Source organism: Heptranchias perlo, chromosome 18, assembly GCF_035084215.1.
Source record: "Heptranchias perlo isolate sHepPer1 chromosome 18, sHepPer1.hap1, whole genome shotgun sequence".
NCBI lineage: Eukaryota > Metazoa > Chordata > Chondrichthyes > Hexanchiformes > Hexanchidae > Heptranchias > Heptranchias perlo.
The window spans coordinates 45,887,967-45,908,574 of NC_090342.1; the positions used below are offsets into that span (position 1 = coordinate 45,887,967).

Here is a 20,608-nt window from a genome sequence, read left to right on the forward strand (position 1 = left end):
AGAAATAGGAGAAGTCCCAGCATGGATCAGAGCATTTATTTCCTCTTTACGTGTGTACTTCCAACAACTGGAGTATTTTCTCACATAGCATTCGCGTGTATAAAGAATTCGTCCATGCAGGTTTATTAGCTTTTGAGCCCTTTTAAGCCACTCTAGGAAATCCTTGCAAGTAATATCAAAGTCATTAAGTCGCAGTGAATAGCCGTCTAAGATCTGTACAAGCTTGGAAAGAAATTAACAGTATGGCGATCTGATTTTTTCTTTAAAAAGCTTAGTGAAGGTGCTTTGTTTAGAGTACTTCTATGTCAGCCTGAAGAAAATATGGTATCATGCATACTCTTCAGAGAAAAGATCCACAAGTGCACAATTCTGGTTTCCTTTCCCTCTCAGTCACTGTGTTAAACAAGTTATCAGCAAGGAGCAAGTGAAACCCAGAGCATCTTCAGCAGCATCCTGCTTAAACAAATTCCATTCTAACTTAAGCATTCAACTCCAGGTACAATTGGAACTAATCGAAGTAAAATTCTCTGGACTCAACAAAGGTCCCGGCAGATTGGAAAACTGCTAATGTAACACCCTTATTTAAAAAGGGTAGTGGGCAGAAGGCTGGAAATTATAGACCAGTTAGCCTAACATCTGTGGTGGGTAAAATTTGAGTCTATTATTAAGGAGACAGTAACGGAACATTTAGATAAACATAATTCAATAGGACAAAGTCAGCATGGCTTTATGAAGGGGAAGTCATGTCTGACAAATTTGCTTGAGTTCATTGAGGACATAACGTACAGGGTGGATAAAGGGGAACCAGTGGACGTAGTGTATTTAGACTTCCAGAAGGCATTCGACAAGGTGCCACATAAAAGATTATTGCTCAAGATAAAGAATCACTGGATTGGGGGTAATATTCTGGCATGGGTAGAGGATTGGTTATCTAACAGGAAGCAGAGAGTTGGGATAAATGGTTCATTCTCGGGACTGGCAACCAGTGGCCAGTGGTGTTCCGCAGGGGTCGGTGCTGGGTCCCCAACTCTTTACAATCTATATTAACGATTTGGAGGAGGGGACCGAGTGTAACATATCAAAGTTTGCAGATGATACAAAGATGGGAGGGAAAGTAGAGAGTGAGGAGGACATAAAAAACCAACAAGGGGATATAGACAGGCTGGGTGAGTGGGCGGAGATTTGGCAGATGCAATACAATATTGGAAAATGTGAGGTTATGTGCTTTGGCAGGAAAAATCAGAGAGCAAGTTATTATCTTAATGGCGAGAAACTGGAAAGTACTGCAGTACAAAGGGATCTGGGGGTCCTCGTGCAAGAAAATCAAAAAGGTGCAGCAGGTGATCAAGAAGGCCAACGGAATGTTGGCTTTTATTGCTAGGGGGATAGAATATAAAAACAGGGAGGTATTGCTGCAGTTATATAAGGTATTGGTGAGACCGCACCTGGAATACTGCATACAGTTTTGGTCTCCATACTTAAGAAAAGACATACTTGCTCTCGAGGCAGTACAAAGAAGGTTCACTCGGTTAATCCCGGGGATGAGGGGGCGGACATATGAGGAGAGGTTGAGTAGATTGGGACTCTACTCATTGGAGGTCAGAAGAATGAGAGGCGATCTTATTGAAACATATAAGATTGTGAAGGGGCTTGATCGGGTGGATGCGGTAAGGATGTTCCCAAGAATGGGTGAAACTAGAACTAGGGGGCATAATCTTAGAATAAGGGGCTGCTCTTTCAAAACTGAGATGAGGAGAAACTTCTTCACTCAGAGGGTGGTAGGTCTGTGGAATTTGCTGCCCCAGGAAGCTGTGGAAGCTACATCATTAAATAAATTTAAAACAGAAATAGACAGTTTCCTAGAAGTAAAGGGAATTAGGGGTTACGGGGAGCTGGCAGGAAATTGGACATGAAGCCGAGTTCGGATCGGTCAAGGCCTTGTGGGTGGCGGAGCGGGCCCAGGGGCTGAGTGGCCGGGTCCTGCTCCTACTTCTTGTGTTCTTTAGATTTGAGGTTAGGATCAGATCAGCCATGATCTTATTGAATGGCGGAGCAGGCTCGAGGGGCCGATTGGCCTACTCCTGCTCCTATTTCTTATGTTCTTAAGTGTTGGAAGAACCTGGTCAGCCTGAGCCACTGAAGGCCCCGGTGAAATTTTTAGAAAATGTACACTAAACAAACATCACAAATTATATTTCTAAATATCAAGTACAAATTATATTTTATTTCAACATTTCAATTCCCATGCAAATGTATTCAATACGTACTTTCGCATTTTAATATATCAATACTTTTGTATGGCATGTAACTTCAGCAGTACATTACAATAGAGATGATGTCCAAAATAATATACCTCTAAACTAGGAACTTAATTCTAGGAAGAGATAAACAAGTTACCTGTAAAACTGTATCAAGTGGATTTCCTGAATCCGGCCGAATAATGAGTGGAGCTTCAGGACTCCTTTTTTCTATCAAATTCCTTAAGTCCTCACCCCAGATTTTTTCACAAGCATTATATATGTCATAACTGTCACTGACAATTGATACAGGCACAGTAGAAAACTTCTTCATTATGTGTTCAAAGGCATCTTTTTCACAGTCTTTTCCCCATGCTGTAATTGTACTGCTCACAGAAAGGAAATATAGAAACCATTCAAGAAGCAGTCTAAATGACAGACTGGCTTACCATTGCAAACTGGTATAAATGTAAAGAAACCCTATGGGTTCAAGATTTACCAAGCTTTATCACAATTAAGTTTAAAAAAACTTCAAAACTATAATGTGCAGGAACAAGTAATTTTAAGCAATTTCAGTAACTCACTATTATGCTCAGCTCTTAACAACTTCAGAACAAATCACAGAAAACTTTGCAAGACCAAGTTTGTGTTCTTAAGATGGAAGCTAGAGAATAAGCCAATAGTACAAGCAGGTGATATCAAAACTGAAACTCCAATAAGATGAATTAAGGACTGAAAACAGCTTAAGAATCCTGAGGGAAGTTTTTTTTAAAATTTAAAAAAGTTCCAGTCAGCCTGTCCTGGAAACAGCAAATGATAGAAGTGAAAAGTGGTCAACATGACAACTTCCTGGACAGATACATTTATTTAAGAGTATTGCTGTGATTGGTATCATACCTGGACTCTCTTTAAATGGAGGATATTAACAAACCCTTACATAACAATATTCTCGGAAATAAGAAACGTAAACCTCAAAAGGGCAGAGTTAAGGGCTCATCTCCTATGCCACCCGAGGACTAAAATAGTGTTTTGCAATTAGAAGATAAAATGAGAATTTAAAACAGGAAACTTAAAAACTATTAGCATTTAATTTATGAATACTAAAATTGGATGAGGTTTGGTTAAAATATGAGTAGTGTTTCAGGGTTCAATTGATGAGGTAGGTGTCCACAAATGATAACATTCACTTTGAAAGAAGGTGAACCAAATTAGGTTTAAGGCAATAGATTAACATTCCCACATGGCAGTTCAAAAATTGCATTTTAACTACTTTGCAAAGTCTTTCGCGTAGCATTTTATACTCAGCAATTCAGAAGCTACATTCCAAAATATTAAGTTAAATTATGAAACTGTTTACCTGTGTTCTGCTGCTGGTACTGAAAAGCCTGGCACGGGATCCTTTGTTCCATAATATTTCTTTATTACTGTGATTCCTGCAACAGTGTCTGTTCCTTTGAAGTTTACCAGATGAGAAGATGCCCCTATTCCTGCCGTCTAAAAAAAAAATCTATTATTGAGATATGGGCAATTAAATGCAACTGTAGGAAATTTAGCCATGGTTTTGGAATATTTACATATTCAAAGGTAACAATTAACTTAACAGCATAACTTTTTATAGGAACTGTTTACTTTTGTTGAAGTAAATTTAGCTTTTTACAAAGTCACGCTGTCTTTCCAACATTAGCAAGATGAGTGATCATAATTTCCTCCAACAAGTTCCTGCAACCATGCATCTCCTTACAGGAAACACAACACATGCCCAACAGCTCACAGTATATTAACTCCAGAGCAATGTGAACACAGGGCTGCAAGTAAGTCACCAATTCACCCTCTTAGGGAGAATGGTAAATAAAAAGACAGAGGTTTTATGTACACAAGACCTCTAAACATTTTGTTAATCTGGCTGATGTCTTAGCCAAGTCATTGTACTTTTTCAGTTAATTTTTTTATGGGAGAAACACATGGATAGTTGTACAAAGTCCTTACTTCTTGTGATGAAACCCCTCTGTAGCCAAAGTCATGTAGCTTGTACTCCAGACCATCTAAATTACCAGCAGTTTGCATCAAGTACTTGGCCAAAATCTTCTTCTGTTCTCTGGAATTGGTAGCCACAGAGATTGGATACCAAGTTTGAACAAGACTAGTCTGAAAGACAAAACAAAAATGGGAAATGCAATGTCACTGCTGTTCCCAAAGGACTACATTCTGTCCACCTGCAAACTAGAGCGATTAGGGGAAGCTGCACAAAACTGGATGACGACTGAATATTATGCAAATATTTATTTACTCCCCAAAGAAACAAAAAGTGCAAACATACCTCAACCCAGTTAGTCAGCCAATAGCACTCTGGATCTGTATTTTCAACTGTAAAGAGAACATTTCCCCTAGGGATAACACTTCCTTCAGGAACAGCCTTTACTTCTATTGGAAGGTGTCCATCATGTTTCTACAATGGAGAATCAAAATCCAAAAGCAACAAGATGTCAGCATTTTTGTTGTACAATCTTAATTTACAATTTTGCAAAAACAAATTATATTTTTGAAAGCTTTATGAAAAATTGGTAAAACCCAAATAGGGAGAAAAAAACTGCCTAAATTCTTTCCCCCATAGGCCATGTACACTTTGCCCCATCAAGGGCACCACCCCACTTACTGATACGAAGGATGGCAAATATCCAAAAGTAGAGCTTTCCAGATGAAGTTCTGACATTTCTCTCGATACTCAAAAATTAATCAAATAAAACATTGGTACAAAACCTTACAGCCCATTCTATGCGCAGAAGAGATACCATTTCACATAATCTTTACTCTTTGATTTGTCTACATCCATGAAGCATTCAATTCTTTGGCCACACTGCGGTGGGGGGGGGGGGGGGGGGAAGAAGAAACAGGGAACAGCATCATAATTTATTGCACAACATACAAATATTTGTTTGCAAACTTGAAATTCTTTTCAAGTACGTGTGAACTTCCATACACAGTGGAAGTCAAAGGCTACAGGGCAGAGGATAATCACATGATACAGGTGCTCAATAAAGAAATTGGTATTTCAGCCAACATGAAAGCTTTAAATGTTTCGCTGTTATTTTAGAAGGCAAGGTTTACTAAACTGGCTATTGGGTGAGTTCCACTATTGCCATTCTGACAAGTGTCCCCCAAAAGAAGTTGGCCAGTTTCTTATTAAACTGAGCAATCTGATATCAGAATATGGTACATCATAGTTTCTAAAATCACAACTTTGCTATTTAAAAACCAAGTCTATAATCTTCAGCACCTCTTTTGAAAAATAATTTGTAAGGGAAGGCAACTAAGTCCAAGAAAAGTGGCTGTATAAATGCTTGTTCCCCACTTCACTTTCCAGCACATATTAGGGTGTGGGACTTTGTAGTCTTGTCTTTTGTGAGCTTTTAGCCCAATGATAAAAAAGGTTTCCACTCCTTTCCATTCTGTATTTTTCCATATTTGATAAATAAAAAGGCCAGAGGGTAGATTTTTTTTTGGAGACAATAGGCTGAGCTCCTTTTCTTGATATGAGTGTTTGCTCTGACGGTTTGACTAATGCATGCAGTCAGCTCTATATCATCCAATGACCAATTGTTTGCCCAGGACAACCTTCTAAACCATACCAATTTGATTAGACTATTTCTTCCAGAGTCTTTTTCTTCTTCTACCTTCTGCTGGTGAAAGGCAAACTCCCTCTTGCTCTTCCTTCTGAAGGTCAATGCATGCGTACACTCCGAGGTCACCTCCTAATTTTCACCACAAACCTTCATCTTCACCTCATTCGTATTCTTTAACTGGGTACTTATGTAGGGAAAAAATCAGCACAGCAATATCCACCTTTGCTGACAGACTATTCCATATATCATGAGGAACATTTCTCATCCGTCTAATTAGAAAAATGTTAACTTAATACTTGTAGTCTCCAATTCTGAGTTCATAACCCAAGTTAAGTTAAAGGAGTTTAGATCTGGATCTTCCACAGCCTTAATTTTGAATAAAGAAGTCATATCCTTCCTAGTGCATGGCACACAACTGGCTTAGCCATCCATCACTAGGTCTGGCTGGCCTCACCAGCGACGCCCACATCCCATTCGTTCATGGGATGTGGGCGTCGTTGGTGAGGCCAGCATTTATTGCCCATCCCTAACTGCCCTTAAGGTGGTGGTGAGCTGCCTTCGTGAACCGCTGCAGTCCGTGTGGTGAAGGTTCTCCCACAATGCTGTTAGGAAGGGAGTTCCAAGATTTTGACCCAGCGACGATGAAGGAATGGCGATATATTTCCAAGTCGGGATGGTGTGTGGCTTGGAGGGGAACATACAGGTGGTGTTGTTCCCATGTGCCTGCTGCCCTTTCCTTCTAGGTGGTAGAGGTCGCGGGTTTGGGAGGTGCTGTCGAAGAAGCCTTGGCGAGTTGCTGCAGTGCATCCTGTGGATGGTACACACTGCAGCCACTGTGCACCGGTGGTGAAGGGAGTGAATGTTTAGGGTGGTGGATTGGGTGCCAATCAAGCGGGCTGCTTTGTCCTGGATGGTGTCGAGCTTCTTGAGTGTTGTTGGAGCTGCACTCATCCAGGCAAGTGGAGAGTATTCCATCACACTCCTGACTTGTGCCTTGTAGATGGTGGAAAGGCTTTGGGGAGTCAATCGCAGCAGAATACCCAGCCTCTGACCTGCTCTTGTAGCCACAGTATTTATATGGCTGGTCCAGTTAAGTTTCTGGTCAATGGTGACCCCCAGGATGTTGATGGTGGGGGATTCAGCGATGCTAATGCCGTTGAATGTCAAGGGGAGGTGGTTAGACACTCTTGTTGGAGATGGTCATTGCCTGGCAAAAATGTTACTTGCCACTTATCAGCCTAAGCCTGGATGTTGACTGGGCCTCATTCTCCTCTGCCAAAATTGCCCAGTTATCTAGGAGAGCAAAGATAATCCCAGCTTCTTTTCTCGATCACCAACCACATCCCTAAATCCCTTTCCCCTGCCCTCCACCTACAAGTGCAAGTAGCTCATGGATTTCTATCACCAAGATAGAGGCCATCCATTCAGCTGCTTCCGTCCTACCCCTTCCCCAAGCCAAACCTGCCCCCAGTCCACTGTGAACCCCCATCTCTAGTTTCTCTCCCATCTTATGCCCTCTCCTATCGCATCTAGTGCACAAGACCCACCTCGTGCGCCCTTAACCCCAAACCGCTGACGACCCAACTTCCCTTCTTGGCTCCGATACTAACTGACATTGTAAATGGTTCTCTAGCCACAGGCCCTGTTCCTCTCAGTTTCAAAATCATTGTCTTTCAGCCCCTCCAAACCACCCCCCACCCCACCGACCTTGCAAACTACTGCCCCATCTCCAATCTCGCCTTCCACTTCAAGGTCCTTAAAATTTTGTTGCCTCCCTTAAGACCCTCTTTCAAACCCATCTCTTTAATCAAGCCTTAGAACACCCCTCCTAATGTCTCCTTTGGTTCAGCATCTATCTATCTATGATATACCTTAGAACATTTTTCTACATTATATAAATGCAAGTTGTGTACATTAAAGAAAACACGAATAAGTTCTGTTTTCAAAGTCTCATCATAACTTGCACTTCTGCTGGATTTTTAATGCTAAACCTATCACACATTCAAAGGAAATCTATCATGGCAACTGAATTTGAATAATTGCCTATGCCAATTCTACTGAGGTCCAAATAGGTAAGCTCCAACAGAGAAACACTGCATGTGATTCAATTTAACAGCGGATGCTGAAAACGCCCCAGAATCCAATGCACACACGTTGGCCATTATTCTGCGCATGACCACATCAAGCTGGATATATAATGGTACTTTGATTTAATGCCAAAGAAATCCAGATTGCCAACGTGCCCAAAAAGGGTAACATGTCATTGTGAATGAAGTACTATTATTCTGTATGACCCACCCATGCCAGGTAGCCATTCACATCTTGAATATCTTTTTGAAGATAGGATGCCCATCACTACACACAATAATCTAAATGTAGCCTTAGGTTGACAAAAGTTAAAATATTATCTATTTAAATTCATGGCCTGAATATGCATTCCAATGCTAGCCTCTCACTGACTGAAGAGTGTGCCTGGTCAACCACACCAAAATCTTAACCCTCCTCCACTTTTACTGATGGCCAACCCATTTGTGTGTGTATTCAAATGTTTCTTGTTCAATGTCCATTACTTGACACTCAACCTATTATCGAAGAATTAACAATAATCTAGGAGCATTTGCTGTCAGGGGAAATTGTAAAAAACATAAGCGTATTGTAGAATCTTGTTTATGAGAAAGCATGCCTCCAAACAAAACATGTTTATGCAATCTTTGGAAATTTCACAAGTCAGGCATTTTAAAAATTCTCTGCTTATTTCCACATGGCTCATCTATTTCAGCTTCTAAGTGTATTTTTATTTGGAGGATGCCAAGTCTTGGAAAATAAAAACAAAGATTTTTTTTCTAAGAAAAGGCTCCTCCGATGTCTCATCCATTTTATGCAGTGAGTATAGGACGGTCAGATCCCCAGACTATGCTGAGCTCCTGATCTTAAGCCAAGCCAGCACCAGGTGTGCATCAAATGGTCTCAGCATCCCTGCGTTAGAGGGAGGTGGGGTGAAGAGCAACCAAAAAAACAAGACCAGGGAACCCAATTGCTGTCCCGAAACCTTATCCAGAAATGCACGTATAACATCAAGCGACGATATTGGTTGGACTGAAGTCTTCTGTGGTCAAAGAACCTGACGATATTCACCAAGGCGCATGCATAAATAACGGTCATCTGGGTAAGTGACCAATGAACAACTCAAACTATATCCTAGCAAGAATTAAATGTTTTCTTGAGTTGAAGGCCAAAAACAAGCAACAAAAACAGCAGCAAAAATAGTCAACAGCCTCCTGACAAACTTCAATTCCTGCAGCAAAGTCTTAAATCTCTTACCTCCAGAATATAATTCCAGCCACTCTCATTAAATACATCATGTTGGAAATGTTCCCTGTAGACCTCTTTGGCCTCTTGAATTTTCTCCTTTGTTACGACTCTGCCTGTTTAAAAATACAGGAAGCAATTTTCATTTAGAGATTGTAAAATTGATCCCAGTTTGAGTTATCAAGTTCTTGTGACAAAGTTGCTCAGACCCAACCTCTAAAAATATTGCTGCACACAACAGCATTCATTCCCAGAAAAGACCTCTTTGGAAAAGCCCATTCATACTATAGCTTACGTCTAATTGCCAGGGCATTTTATTATACAAATTTTCTAAGTCATTTCGAAGAATGTCAGAATAATCAAACACTCATCCCTTTGTAATGAATAGGTAACCAAATAAGTATTTTTTTAAACCTAAGTAAAGACAATGATCTTTGCACAGCTGAGAGCAAAAAAGCTATTGGGTTCAAAATTAATGCTATTCAATGGGTAGCTACATGAAAGTTTACAGATGAGACAAAGCTGGAGGACTGTGGACTCAGAGGAGGCAGCCAAGATCTTACGAAGAGCTAAACATGCTTTACACTGGGCTGATCATTGACAAATGAAGTTCAATCCAAGGTACTGTATTCGGGATGAACAGGAGACACTTGTACTCAGCAGGTAAGAAAGAATTTGCCAAAAGAAAAGTTGAGACCCTCAGACTGCTCACTATGTCTATGACAGTGTGAGAGCAATAAACCAAGTTTATCCAATCAGGCGAGTTCAAATTCCCAAAGGTCATGCTGAAGCTGTACAGTGTCCTGATCAGGCTGTACCTGGAGTATTACGCACAATTCTGATCACCGTAAAACTTATGGAACATCCAGGCCCCAGCGGCAGTGCGGAGGAGATCAACTTGGTTGCTTTCCAGTGTCAGAGGCAAGAGCTATGAACAACTACTTGATAAGCTAGGGCTCTTTAGCCTCGAATACGTCTGTACGGGCTTTTGAGGTACACAAAGTACTTAAAGGGGATAGAGAAAGCAAACCTGAAACAATACTTATATGCCCAGGAGGGCACAGGTTCATGGGTGAGAAATGTAAATTTAAGACAGATGTCAGTAAAAGGACGGTAGGAACAAACACAAGGTTTGCAAAGAGTTAACTGCGTAAAACAATACCAAGACAAGCAGCTGCACACCACTCCTGGTATCCAGGAAGAAATCCCGTAACACTGGAGCTACAGCAGCAGTTTGCATTTAGACTTTTACATAACGTTCAATGTCTGTAGGAACCCAGATTCTTATCACTTCATACATCAACACATTAAAGTTCAACTAGGACTGGGTAATTCTATTTTTCATTAGTAGAATACAACTTAGCATTAAGAAATCCTGAATAGAAATTAAATGTTGCAGAAGGGATAGCAATACTAGAAGTGATCTAAATACCAGCTTTTAAAATACTCAATACACATGTTGAATAGCAAGAACAAGTTTCAAAAACATACCTGCTAAATATTTCTTCAGAATGTACTGTAATCCATAGAACACAGTTTCATCATATTTCACCTTCTTGGATTTTGTATCTTCTGTCCTCTTCTCACGACATTCGAAGTAAGAATATACCTTGCTTGTATTGGGTGGGTATTGCTGATAGTGAGTCACCTGTGTAAATGGAGAAAGGGGAACACAGCAAATACAGTATACCCAAAGACAAATTGAAAACTAGGATTTAAAAATGCACCAAGTGGCACTAAAGGAAGTAAGGTACACACAAAAAAACAACTGAACACAGCCACAGTAGTTTATGAAAACTCACCTGTAGATAATAAATTGATGGTAGAGAACATTTCAAAACAGTATTAGGCCTTTCCTGACTTTTTTTTTTAAAAAGCACATTACCTAGGTTGAGGACATCCTGGATACAGAGCTACCAATCCATACAACTTCATAGTACACACCAAGCTGAATTATTACAACCATTTTCTAAATGATGATCACCAGCAGCTCCTTCAATCTCAAGCTAAGGTTTCATCAGAATAAAACAGTATGCTAACCATGCTAGGTAAAAACTTATTTTGCAAAGTAATATCTTGGTTACAAGAGCAGGTCAGAGGCTAGATATTCTGTGGCAAGTGACTCACCTCCTGACTCCCCAAAGCCTTTCCACCATCTACAAGGCAGAAGTCAGGAGCGTGATGGAATACTCTCCACTTGCCTGGATGAGTGCAGCTCTAAGATCACAAGATCGACACCATCTAGGACAAAGCAACCCGCTTGATTGGTACCCCATCCACCACTGGCACACAGTGGCTGCAGTGTGTACCATCCACAGGATGCACTCCAGCAACTCGCCAAGGCTTCTTCGACAGCACCTCCCAAACCCGCAACCTCTACCACCTAGAAGGACAAGGGCAGTAGGCACATGGGAACAATACCACCTGCACGTTCCCCTCCAAGTCACACACCATTCCGACTTGGAAATATATCGCCGTTCCTTCATCTTCGCTGGGTCAAAATCCTGGAACTCCCTACCTAACAGCACTGTGGGAGAACCTTCATCACACAGACTGTAGCAGTTCAACAAAGCGGCTCACCACCATCTTTTCAAGAGCAATTAGGGATGGGCAATAAATGCTGACCTCGCCAGCGATGCCCACATCCCATGAACGAATAAAAAAAATTGGCATAAACACACATGGCTTGTGCATTAATGATCCACCAGTTCAGAGATGATCGCAGTTATGATCGAAATGAAAGTTTCCATTATAACCAAAAGTAGCAAATACTTATTTATAATAGGACCATAAGCTCTGCTGAGTTCTCCCTGCGTTAAAATGCCAATCTCAGGAGAAAATGTGTTTAACATGGTGCTTCCTGGGCAAGTCACAAAATTTGTTTTTCACCAAGGTTTTTGAGACACCAGGAACCCTTCACAGCCTGAGATACTGCTTTGATTTTAAAAAAGTCTCAGATAAAAATACAGAATTTGTAGAATTATACTAGAGTTGGCATCTGACCCAATAGGCAGTGTGGATGGTGGGAAAGCTGACTGATCTTTGATCTGTAGAATATGCAAACGAACCAGTGGCAGCTGAGGCTACAATCGCTTAGCTAATGGTAGGGTGTCAGGCATAGATGATATTCATGACAAATTCCTAAGAGCGGACCTAGGCCTAGAGTTTTGGGGGGGGGGGGGTTCAGAATGGCGATGATCTTGGGAGAACAATGTCAGGAACCACTGACTGATTAACAGCATTCTGTTTAGAATTGTATATTCCAGAGCACAGTTGTGATTTTTTTAATCCAGATGAAATTCTTCACACTTCCCAATAAATCATAATGACATCAGTGGCTCCTAAAGTGATGACATGGGCTGCTCCAACATCAGATGCTTTGGAGGTACAAGTAATCACAAAGGAACAGATTGTATTTCATTCACACAAGGAACATGTAGGACAGTTTGCGATTTTATGCAACACTGCAGAGAGTTGCAAGGCTGAGAGGAAACCTGTTTATATTGTTTTCACATTTTCATAAGGCTTTTGACCTAGCGCCTCATGAAGAAGCTGGAAGCTATGAGAGTACAGGGTCAAATCTTAGACTGCACAGCTACGTAATCCAGAACCAAGATCCATGTAATCTCTCTTCAGATGGAGGAGTCAGGCAAGATGACACTGTCACCTATCCATTGTCTTCATCAGTGTATTGAGCAGCAGTATATGGGATGGGCATTTCTAAAATAATTGCTGGGCTCCTTTTTGAAAATGATATTTTCTTATTGGCAAACTTACCTGGAGATCTGATGCACTCTATTTACCATCTTGAACCAGTGGGATACAGTGTTGGGTGCCTCCAAATGTGGTATTACAGCTTTGTACTGTGAAAGGGTGGTTTTTAAAAGGTACTGATTGGAAAGTACAATGGCATCTGTACCAATTGTTGATTCATATAGATACCCGGGGATCCTGGCAAATGCCAACTTTAACCTGGACAGTCTTTTGAGATCATCTAAAGAAGGAACAAACGGTAACACTTTTTCTCAATAGCAGAAAAGTCCCATTGCAGGTTAAAATTGTGATGTATTAAATCTGTCCAAATAGGTTTCCTTCTTGATTCAGAACTCAAAGGATATAATGGATGGGCTTCCTTTAGCCCATTGACAATATCCAGGACCAAACTGTGAAGTGCATTCGTGACAAAACAGCAGGGGGCGGGGGGAGAAACAACAACATTTGAGGGTAAAGGCATCTCCAGCTTACAACAAACTGTCACTAGGTACCCTGGAGAGGGAGCAAGCCTGATCAGGCACGCCTCTTGCCAAAGTCCCTGATAGGAGAGGCTAAATTAAGCAGTTGGTGACAAATAAGCCTGGTATCAGACTTTGGCATCAGACACCTAGCACATCAAGGTGGCTATCATAAGCTGCCCAATGTAGGTCCTTCTAAGACACTAAAAGCAGATGTTTGTTACATAGCTGGTAAGGTAACTCAACTTGGGAAAAATTGCTGGAAAGCATTATCTGGAGGCCAGTTGTGAGATTATGTGATCATATAGCCAGAGTTCAGTGCCCATGAGGGGGAGATAAGATCTGTTGAAGTTCCACACCAACTACTGGAATCACCACATGGAGCATGCAATGAATCAGTGGTCAGGAGGACAGTGGCAATACAATCACATAATTCTGGTATGCTGCTCACCATGCCACTTATGAGAAGTCCTGGTACCTACTGTCTGCTAGCAAGGGTTTAAACCCATGCTCGTCTGACAAACCACCCTCCTGAAAGGAAAAGAAAGTAAGCAGTGCCTCTTTGGGGTCAAGGCACCTCCAGATGACACACCTGGTAATGAAACCCTCTGTGGCAAACTGGCATATCTAATACCTGAGCCAGACATCTCAGTATTCTAGAGCACTGATGATGATTGGGAAAACTGGTCACTAGTGAAACTTGCAAGAGTAGACCTGAAAATTGCACCACTCGGTACCTTGTAAGCTAATAACCTGAACAGTAGGGCAGTTTTGGCTGGACAAGCTTTCAGTGTTCTCTACTGATTGAACTCCACTAGGACACCATGGGAATCCTTATTCCTTGACTCTACCAACCTGCACCTAAGCTCTCTGGATTTAGTTGGGTGTATCCCTACTGGAAGCATAGAAACTACATTTCTCAGTAGCTTGGTTTGGAGAATATGGTGATGAGTTTCCACCCATGTCAGGTACTTGACTGGCAAAAAAAATGATTTTCAGTACTAAAATTGTGGCAATTTTTCAATTGTACTATTATCACTTTTTATAGAATCATAGAAAGGTTACAGCATGAAAGGAGGCCATTCAGCCCATCAAGTCCGTGCCAGCTGTATGCAAGAACAATCCAGCTAGTCCCAATCCCTCGCCCCATCCCCGTAGCCCTGCAAATTTTTACCTTTCAAGTACTTATCCAGTTCCTTTTTGAAAGCCATGAATGAATCTGCCTCCACCAGGCAGTGCATTCCAGATCCTAACCACTCGCTGTGTGAAAATGTTTTTCCTCATGTCACCTTTGGTTCTTTTGTCAATCACCTTAAATCTATGTCCTCTAGTCCTTGACCCTTCCGCCAATGGGAACAGTTTCTCTCTATCTACTCTGTCTCGACCCTTTATGACTTTGAATACCTCTATCAAATCTCCTCTCAATCTTCTCTGTTCCAAGGAGAACAACCCCAGCTTCTCCAGTCTATCCATGTAACTAAAGTCCCTCATCCCTGGAATAAATCTAGTAAATCTCTTCTGCACCCTCTCTAAGGCCTTCACATCTTTCCTAAAGTACGGTGGCCAGAACCGGATACAATACTCCAGTTGTGGCCAAACTAGTGTTTTATAAAGGTTCATCATGACTTCCTTGATTTTGTACTCTATGCCTCTATTTATAAAGCCCAGGATCCCATGTGCTTTTTCTAAAAACTGCTTTTTCAACCTGCCCTACCACCTTCAACGATTTGTGCACGTATACCCCCAGATCTCTCGGTTCCTGTCTCCCTTTTAGAGTTGTGCCCTCTAGTTTATATTGTACATTTCAGACATCCATTAACAACTGATGAGCATTTTCAATTTTTTTTTCCGTTTGGGGTTTGGAAAGAAAATAGAAAAGCAACGCACATCAGACCAAAAACATAATAGAGCCATACGGCCCCTGATAAACTTAATTTGCTTTTTTCTGACCGCTTTAACAACTAGCACTTCCACTTTCACGCTGTCTTACTGTAACAGGTGAAACGACAGTTAATCGCATCTCTAGTGATTAAGTTTATAGCTCTCTGTCGTTGTGATCTGTGTATTCAGTAGTCTTGGATGTAATGTTCCCCTGTCTGAACACCATCCACTCCTTTGATTGCTGTGATTACCTCTCTGCCAAGGTGTGATAACGGGCAGTTGGAAAGATTATCTGTAATCACCAGGCATTGTTCTCTGACTATATATGCTATGCCTTTATGGAACCCTGCACTCACCTAAGGAGGAAAGCTCTGAAAACTTGTGATTTCAAATAAAACTGTTGGACTATAACCTGGTGTTGTAAGACTCCTTACATAAGTTTATAGCAGTTTCATTCTTGCGAAATAATACGGATAAATACTGCCTCCTTCGGTTGAAACTGACGGAATTTTAGTTAGAAGACACAATGTAGTTGGGATAGGAAGAATTAAAACCTGACTAATAATACCAGTACATAAATGGGCAGAGGAAATATCTAGAAAAAAGAACGATGGGAAAGCTAGAGGAGTTCAAACATTTCACACAATGGGTGTTACACTCTTCAATTTCACTTTAATCCGAAGGACGTCCCGAGGCAAGTTAGAGGACGTGTCCCAAGCCCTACACGAACATTGACTGATGCTTAATACCAAAATCGGATGCAAAAAGTGGAAAGTTACCCCATTCCAAACAGCGACGCCCTAAATTAGCCAAAAACTGAAATGTCTTGACGCTCAACAAAACCACATGGGATGTCTTTCGTTTTGTGTCATTTAAATTCGAAGCATCACGTGCTGGCCTATTCAAACAATTCTTAAGTAACTTTAACATATAAAAATAGATAGCTGAAAGAATGCTAACGACAACGTATGCATTTTAAAAAAAAGTTGGACTAGTGAAAAAGCGATTCTGCATCTTGAGTTACTGCATCACTCAAAAATCCCCACAGTTTACAAGAAATCAAGGGCTTTCGCTTTCGTTTCCCAGTGTTTTTCATCTCAGGGGTCAAACTGCGGATGGGTAGAAAAATGCTCAGCCTGCAGCAAGTGGTTTCAATTTATCCGGACGGAATGAAGTTATTTAACCTTAGATTATTCACAATTACCAGTGAATGTGAATTGGATATGATTGGGGGGGGGGGGGGGGTTAGAAAAAAATCGAAAGTCGTGTACGTATATACATTTGGAAAATCAGCAGTGATTCATAGATATTTGAAGAGAAATAATTTCCCCTCAAATGAAGCCCAAAATCGAGGACATTATAGTAAATACTAAACAACAAGGTAGGGACAATAAAACTACGTGGATGAATAGTAGGGCAGTTTGACTGATCTGAAAGCGAATGAATTATTTTCCGCCAAAACGTTAAGTGACAAAGCTGAGTTTCAGGGAGTGGATCCGCACGGGCTCCAGCTCCTAGCACTTCCACTACCCCCCCCCCCCACCACCCCGCTCCACACTCTCTTCCCCCCCCCCCCCCGCTCCACACCCCCCCCCCCCTACCCCGCTCCACACACCCCCCCCCCTACCCCGCTCCACACACCCCCCCCCCTACCCCGCTCCACACACCCCCCCCTACCCCGCTCCACACACCCCCCCCCTACCCCCGCTCCACACACCCCCCCCCCTACCCGCTCCACACACCCCCCCCCCCTACCCCGCTCCACACACCCCCCCCCTACCCCGCTCCACACACCCCCCCCTACCCCGCTCCACACACCCCCCCCCTACCCCGCTCCACACACCCCCCCCCTACCCCGCTCCACACACCCCCCCCTACCCCGCTCCACACACCCCCCCCCTACCCCGCTCTCTTCCCACCACCCCCCCCTACCCCGCTCTCTTCCCACCACCCTCTCCCCAATCAATTAATGCCCAGCCCGCACCAGGCAAACCAGCAAACCTCGCTCAACATTGAATCCCCGGGCTGTGGGCGGGGCAGATGAGAGCGCGCAACGGGGAACCCGACAGGTAGGGTCTGACGGACAGAGGCAGCTTCACGTCCACCCGCCCGTCAACTGAACGGACAGAGCGAGCAAGCAAGCCGAGGCCTGGGCTCCCTCTGGGGGCCAGGAGAGCGATATATATTTAAGAGAACGAGTAGAGAGGGTGGTCCGCCTGATGACTGTTTAACCTTTCCGACTGCAACTAATGCGGCCTACGGTGAGAGTTCAGCGACCACCAGCAGCCCCGGAGGGAGGAGGGGGTCCGCGGTTACCTTGTAGGAGTCGGTGGCCAGCAGGATGTTGAAATCGCCGTTGCGACTGTCCATCTCGAGCCGAGCTGCGCCTGACTGACTGACTCCCTGGGAACGTCGCTCCGATGGAGGAGGGTGACGGGACTATCAGGAGCGGCGCGACAACAACCCCGCGTCCACGCAACCCGCCGCCGCCGCCGAATGGGCCAGCATCGGCGCGCGTGCCCCCTCTCCCATCGACCGGACAGCGCAACGGCACGCGTGACTCTCGCGAGAGTGCCGACTCGTCGACTGGCCCCGCCCCCCCCCCTCCGGGCCCGCGCCCGGGCCCGGGCCCAGGCGGATCACGGTGCGCCGGTATATTGTGTGAGGTAAGGAGGTGGTAGTGTCCCGTTAGCTGTGTTTAAAAAGGAGACGGTGTAAATTGGGAATGTAAACGCACGACACGGAGTCGTCGGTTTGGTGGAGAGCCTCGGTGGGTGTTGGGTTTTCTCGAGGGCGGAAACTTTGAATTTTCCGATTGAATGGCGCTTCACGAGTCCCCTGGTCTCTCTGCGAGGAATCCTTCCCTGCACCGTTGGGGTGGGGGTCTGGAGTGGAGGGTGTTACGTGGTGTCAAATTTGGTGCCGAGCCTCTTCACGGACACGTATAACTTCTGGGGCCTGCAGGAAACTATATAGTACGTCTACCTGGTGTGAGAGTTGAAGCCCCCATTTTACTGTCTAAGGGGGCTGCTCCTCAACTTTTAGCTAACCTTCAGCCCCACGATCCTGATCTTTGGCTGCCCCATAGTCCTGATCCCCGTATGGAGAGAGGGGGGGGCGGGGGAGGGTATGGAGAGAGGGGGGGGCGGGGGAGGGTATGGAGAGAGGGGGGGGCGGGGGAGGGTATGGAGAGAGGGGGGGCGGGGGAGGGTATGGAGAGAGGGGGGGGCGGGGGAGGGTATGGAGAGAAGGGGGAGGGTATGGAGAGAAGGGGGAGGGTATGGAGAGAAGGGAGGTGGGGGGGGCGGGTATGGCGGGGAGGTGGGGGGGGCGGGTATGGCGGGGAGGTGGGGGGGGCGGGTATGGAGAGAAGGTGGGGGGGGGCGGGGGAGGGTATGGAGAGAAGGGCGGGGAGGTGGGGGGGGCGGGTATGGAGAGAAGGTGGGGGGGGCAGGGGAGGGTTATGGAGAGAGGGCGGGGAGGTGGGGGGGGGCGGGGAGGGTATGGAGAGAAGGGCGGGGAGGTGGGGGGGGCGGGTATGGAGAGAAGGGGGGGGGAGGGTATGGAGAGAAGGGGGGGCGGGGGAGGGTATGGAGAGAAGGGGGGGCGGGGGAGGGTATGGAGAGAAGGGGGGGAGGGTATGGAGAGAAGGGGGGGGAGGGTATGGAGAGAAGGGGGGGGCGAGGGTATGGAGAGAAGGGGGGGGGCGGGGGCGGGTATGGAGAGAAGGGGGGGTGGGGGCGGGTATGGAGAGGAAGGGGGGCGGGGGAGGGTATGGGTGAGAAGGGGGAGGGGGGAGGGTATGGGGAGAAGGGGGAGGGGGAGGGTATGGGGAGAAGGGGGAGGGGGAGGGTATGGAGAGAAGGGGGAGGGGGGGCGGGTATGGGGGGAGGGGGGCGGGTATGGAGGGAGGGAGGCGGGTATGGAGGGAGGGGGGGGGGGGAGGGTATGGAGAGAAGGGGGGGTGGGGGCGGGTATGGAGAGGAAGGGGGGCGGGGGAGGGCTATGGGGAGAAGGGGGAGGGGGAGGGTATGGGGAGAAGGGGGAGGGGGAGGGTATGGAGAGAAGGGGGAGGGGGGCGGGTATGGGGGGAGGGGGGCGGGTATGGAGGGAGGGAGGCGGGTATGGAGGGAGGGGGAGGGGGGCGGGTATGGAGAGAAGGGGGAGGGGGGTGCGGGGGAGGGTATGGAGAGAAGGGGGGAGGGTTATGGAGAGAGGGGGGCGGGGGAGGGTATGGAGAGAGGGGGGGGCGGGGGAGGGTATGGAGAGAAGGGGGGAGGGTATGGAGAGAAGGGGGGAGGGTATGGAGAGAGGGGGGCGGGGGAGGGTATGGAGAGAGGGGGGGGCGGGGGAGGGTATGGAGAGAAGGGGGAGGGTATGGAGAGAAGGGGAGGGTATGGAGAGAAGGGGGGCGGGGAGGGTATGGAGAGAAGGGGGCGGGGGAGGGTATGGAGAGAAGGTGGGGGGGCGGGGGAGGGTATGGAGAGAAGGGCGGGGAGGTGGGGGGGGCGGGTATGGAGAGAAGGGGGGGGGAGGGTATGGAGAGAAGGGGGGGGGAGGGTATGGAGAGAAGCGGGGGGGAGGGTATGAAGAGAAGCGGGGGGGAGGGTATGGAGAGAAGGGGGGGGAGGGTATGGAGAGAAGGGGGGGCGGGGGAGGGTATGGAGAGAAGGGGGGGCGGGGGAGGGTATGGAGAGAAGGGGGGGCGGGGGAGGGTATGGAGAGAAGGGGGGGCGGGGGAGGGTATGGAGAGAAGGGGGGGCGGGGGAGGGTATGGAGAGAAGGGGGGGCGGGGGAGGGTATGGAGAGAAGGGGGGGCGGGGGAGGGTATGGAGAGAAGGGGGGGCGGGGGAGGGTATGGAGAGAAGGGGGGGCGGGGGAGGGTATGGAGAGAAGGGGGGGCGGGGGAGGGTATGGAGAGAAGGGGGGGCGAGGGAGGGTATGGAGAGAAGGGTGGGCGAGGGAGGGTATGGAGAGAAGGGGGGGCGAGGGAGGGTATGGAGAGAAGGGGAGGGTATGGAGAGAAGGGGAGGGTATGGAGAGAAGGGGGCGAGGGAGGGTATGGAGAGAAGGGCGGGGGGCGGGGGAGGGTATGGAGAGAAGGGCGGGGAGGGTATGGAGAGAAGGGGGGGCGGGCGAGGGTTATGGAGAGAAGGGGGGGGGCGAGGGAGGGTATGGAGAGAGGGGGGGGGCGAGGGAGGGTATGGAGAGAAGGGGGGGGGTGAGGGAGGGTATGGAGAGAAGGGGGGGCGGGAGGGTATGGAGAGAAGGGGGGCGAGGGAGGGTATGGAGAGAAGGGGGGCGAGGGAGGGTATGGAGAGAAGGGGGC

The 20,608-nt window shown here is 46.0% G+C and overlaps 2 protein-coding genes across 6 annotated transcripts in view; one reads left to right on the forward strand and one right to left on the reverse strand.

Moving 5' to 3' along the window:
* Positions 1–17,838, reverse strand: part of nampt1 (nicotinamide phosphoribosyltransferase 1) — a 39,175-nt gene extending 21,337 nt beyond the window's left edge. Inside the window, exons 1-7 of one of the 2 annotated variants that reach the window (XM_067999844.1) lie at positions 17,596–17,838; positions 10,658–10,814; positions 9,179–9,282; positions 4,555–4,683; positions 4,224–4,382; positions 3,595–3,731; positions 2,398–2,623 (exon numbers count right to left, since the gene is read on the reverse strand). In XM_067999844.1, the coding sequence (XP_067855945.1) occupies positions 2,398–2,623; positions 3,595–3,731; positions 4,224–4,382; positions 4,555–4,683; positions 9,179–9,282; positions 10,658–10,814; positions 17,596–17,649 (966 nt within the window). In that variant the 5' untranslated portion in view covers positions 17,650–17,838. The remainder of the gene's footprint in view (positions 1–2,397; positions 2,624–3,594; positions 3,732–4,223; positions 4,383–4,554; positions 4,684–9,178; positions 9,283–10,657; positions 10,815–17,595) is intronic. The other variant, XM_067999843.1, reaches the window with a different exon arrangement.
* cdpf1 (cysteine rich DPF motif domain containing 1) overlaps positions 17,362–20,608 on the forward strand; it is a 55,832-nt gene continuing 52,585 nt past the window's right edge. The window contains exon 1 of one of the 4 annotated variants that reach the window (XM_067999849.1): positions 17,362–17,945. In XM_067999849.1, coding sequence (XP_067855950.1) covers positions 17,700–17,945 — 246 coding nt within the window. In that variant the 5' untranslated portion in view covers positions 17,362–17,699. The remainder of the gene's footprint in view (positions 17,946–20,608) is intronic. The other 3 variants (XM_067999850.1, XM_067999848.1, XM_067999847.1) reach the window with 3 other exon arrangements.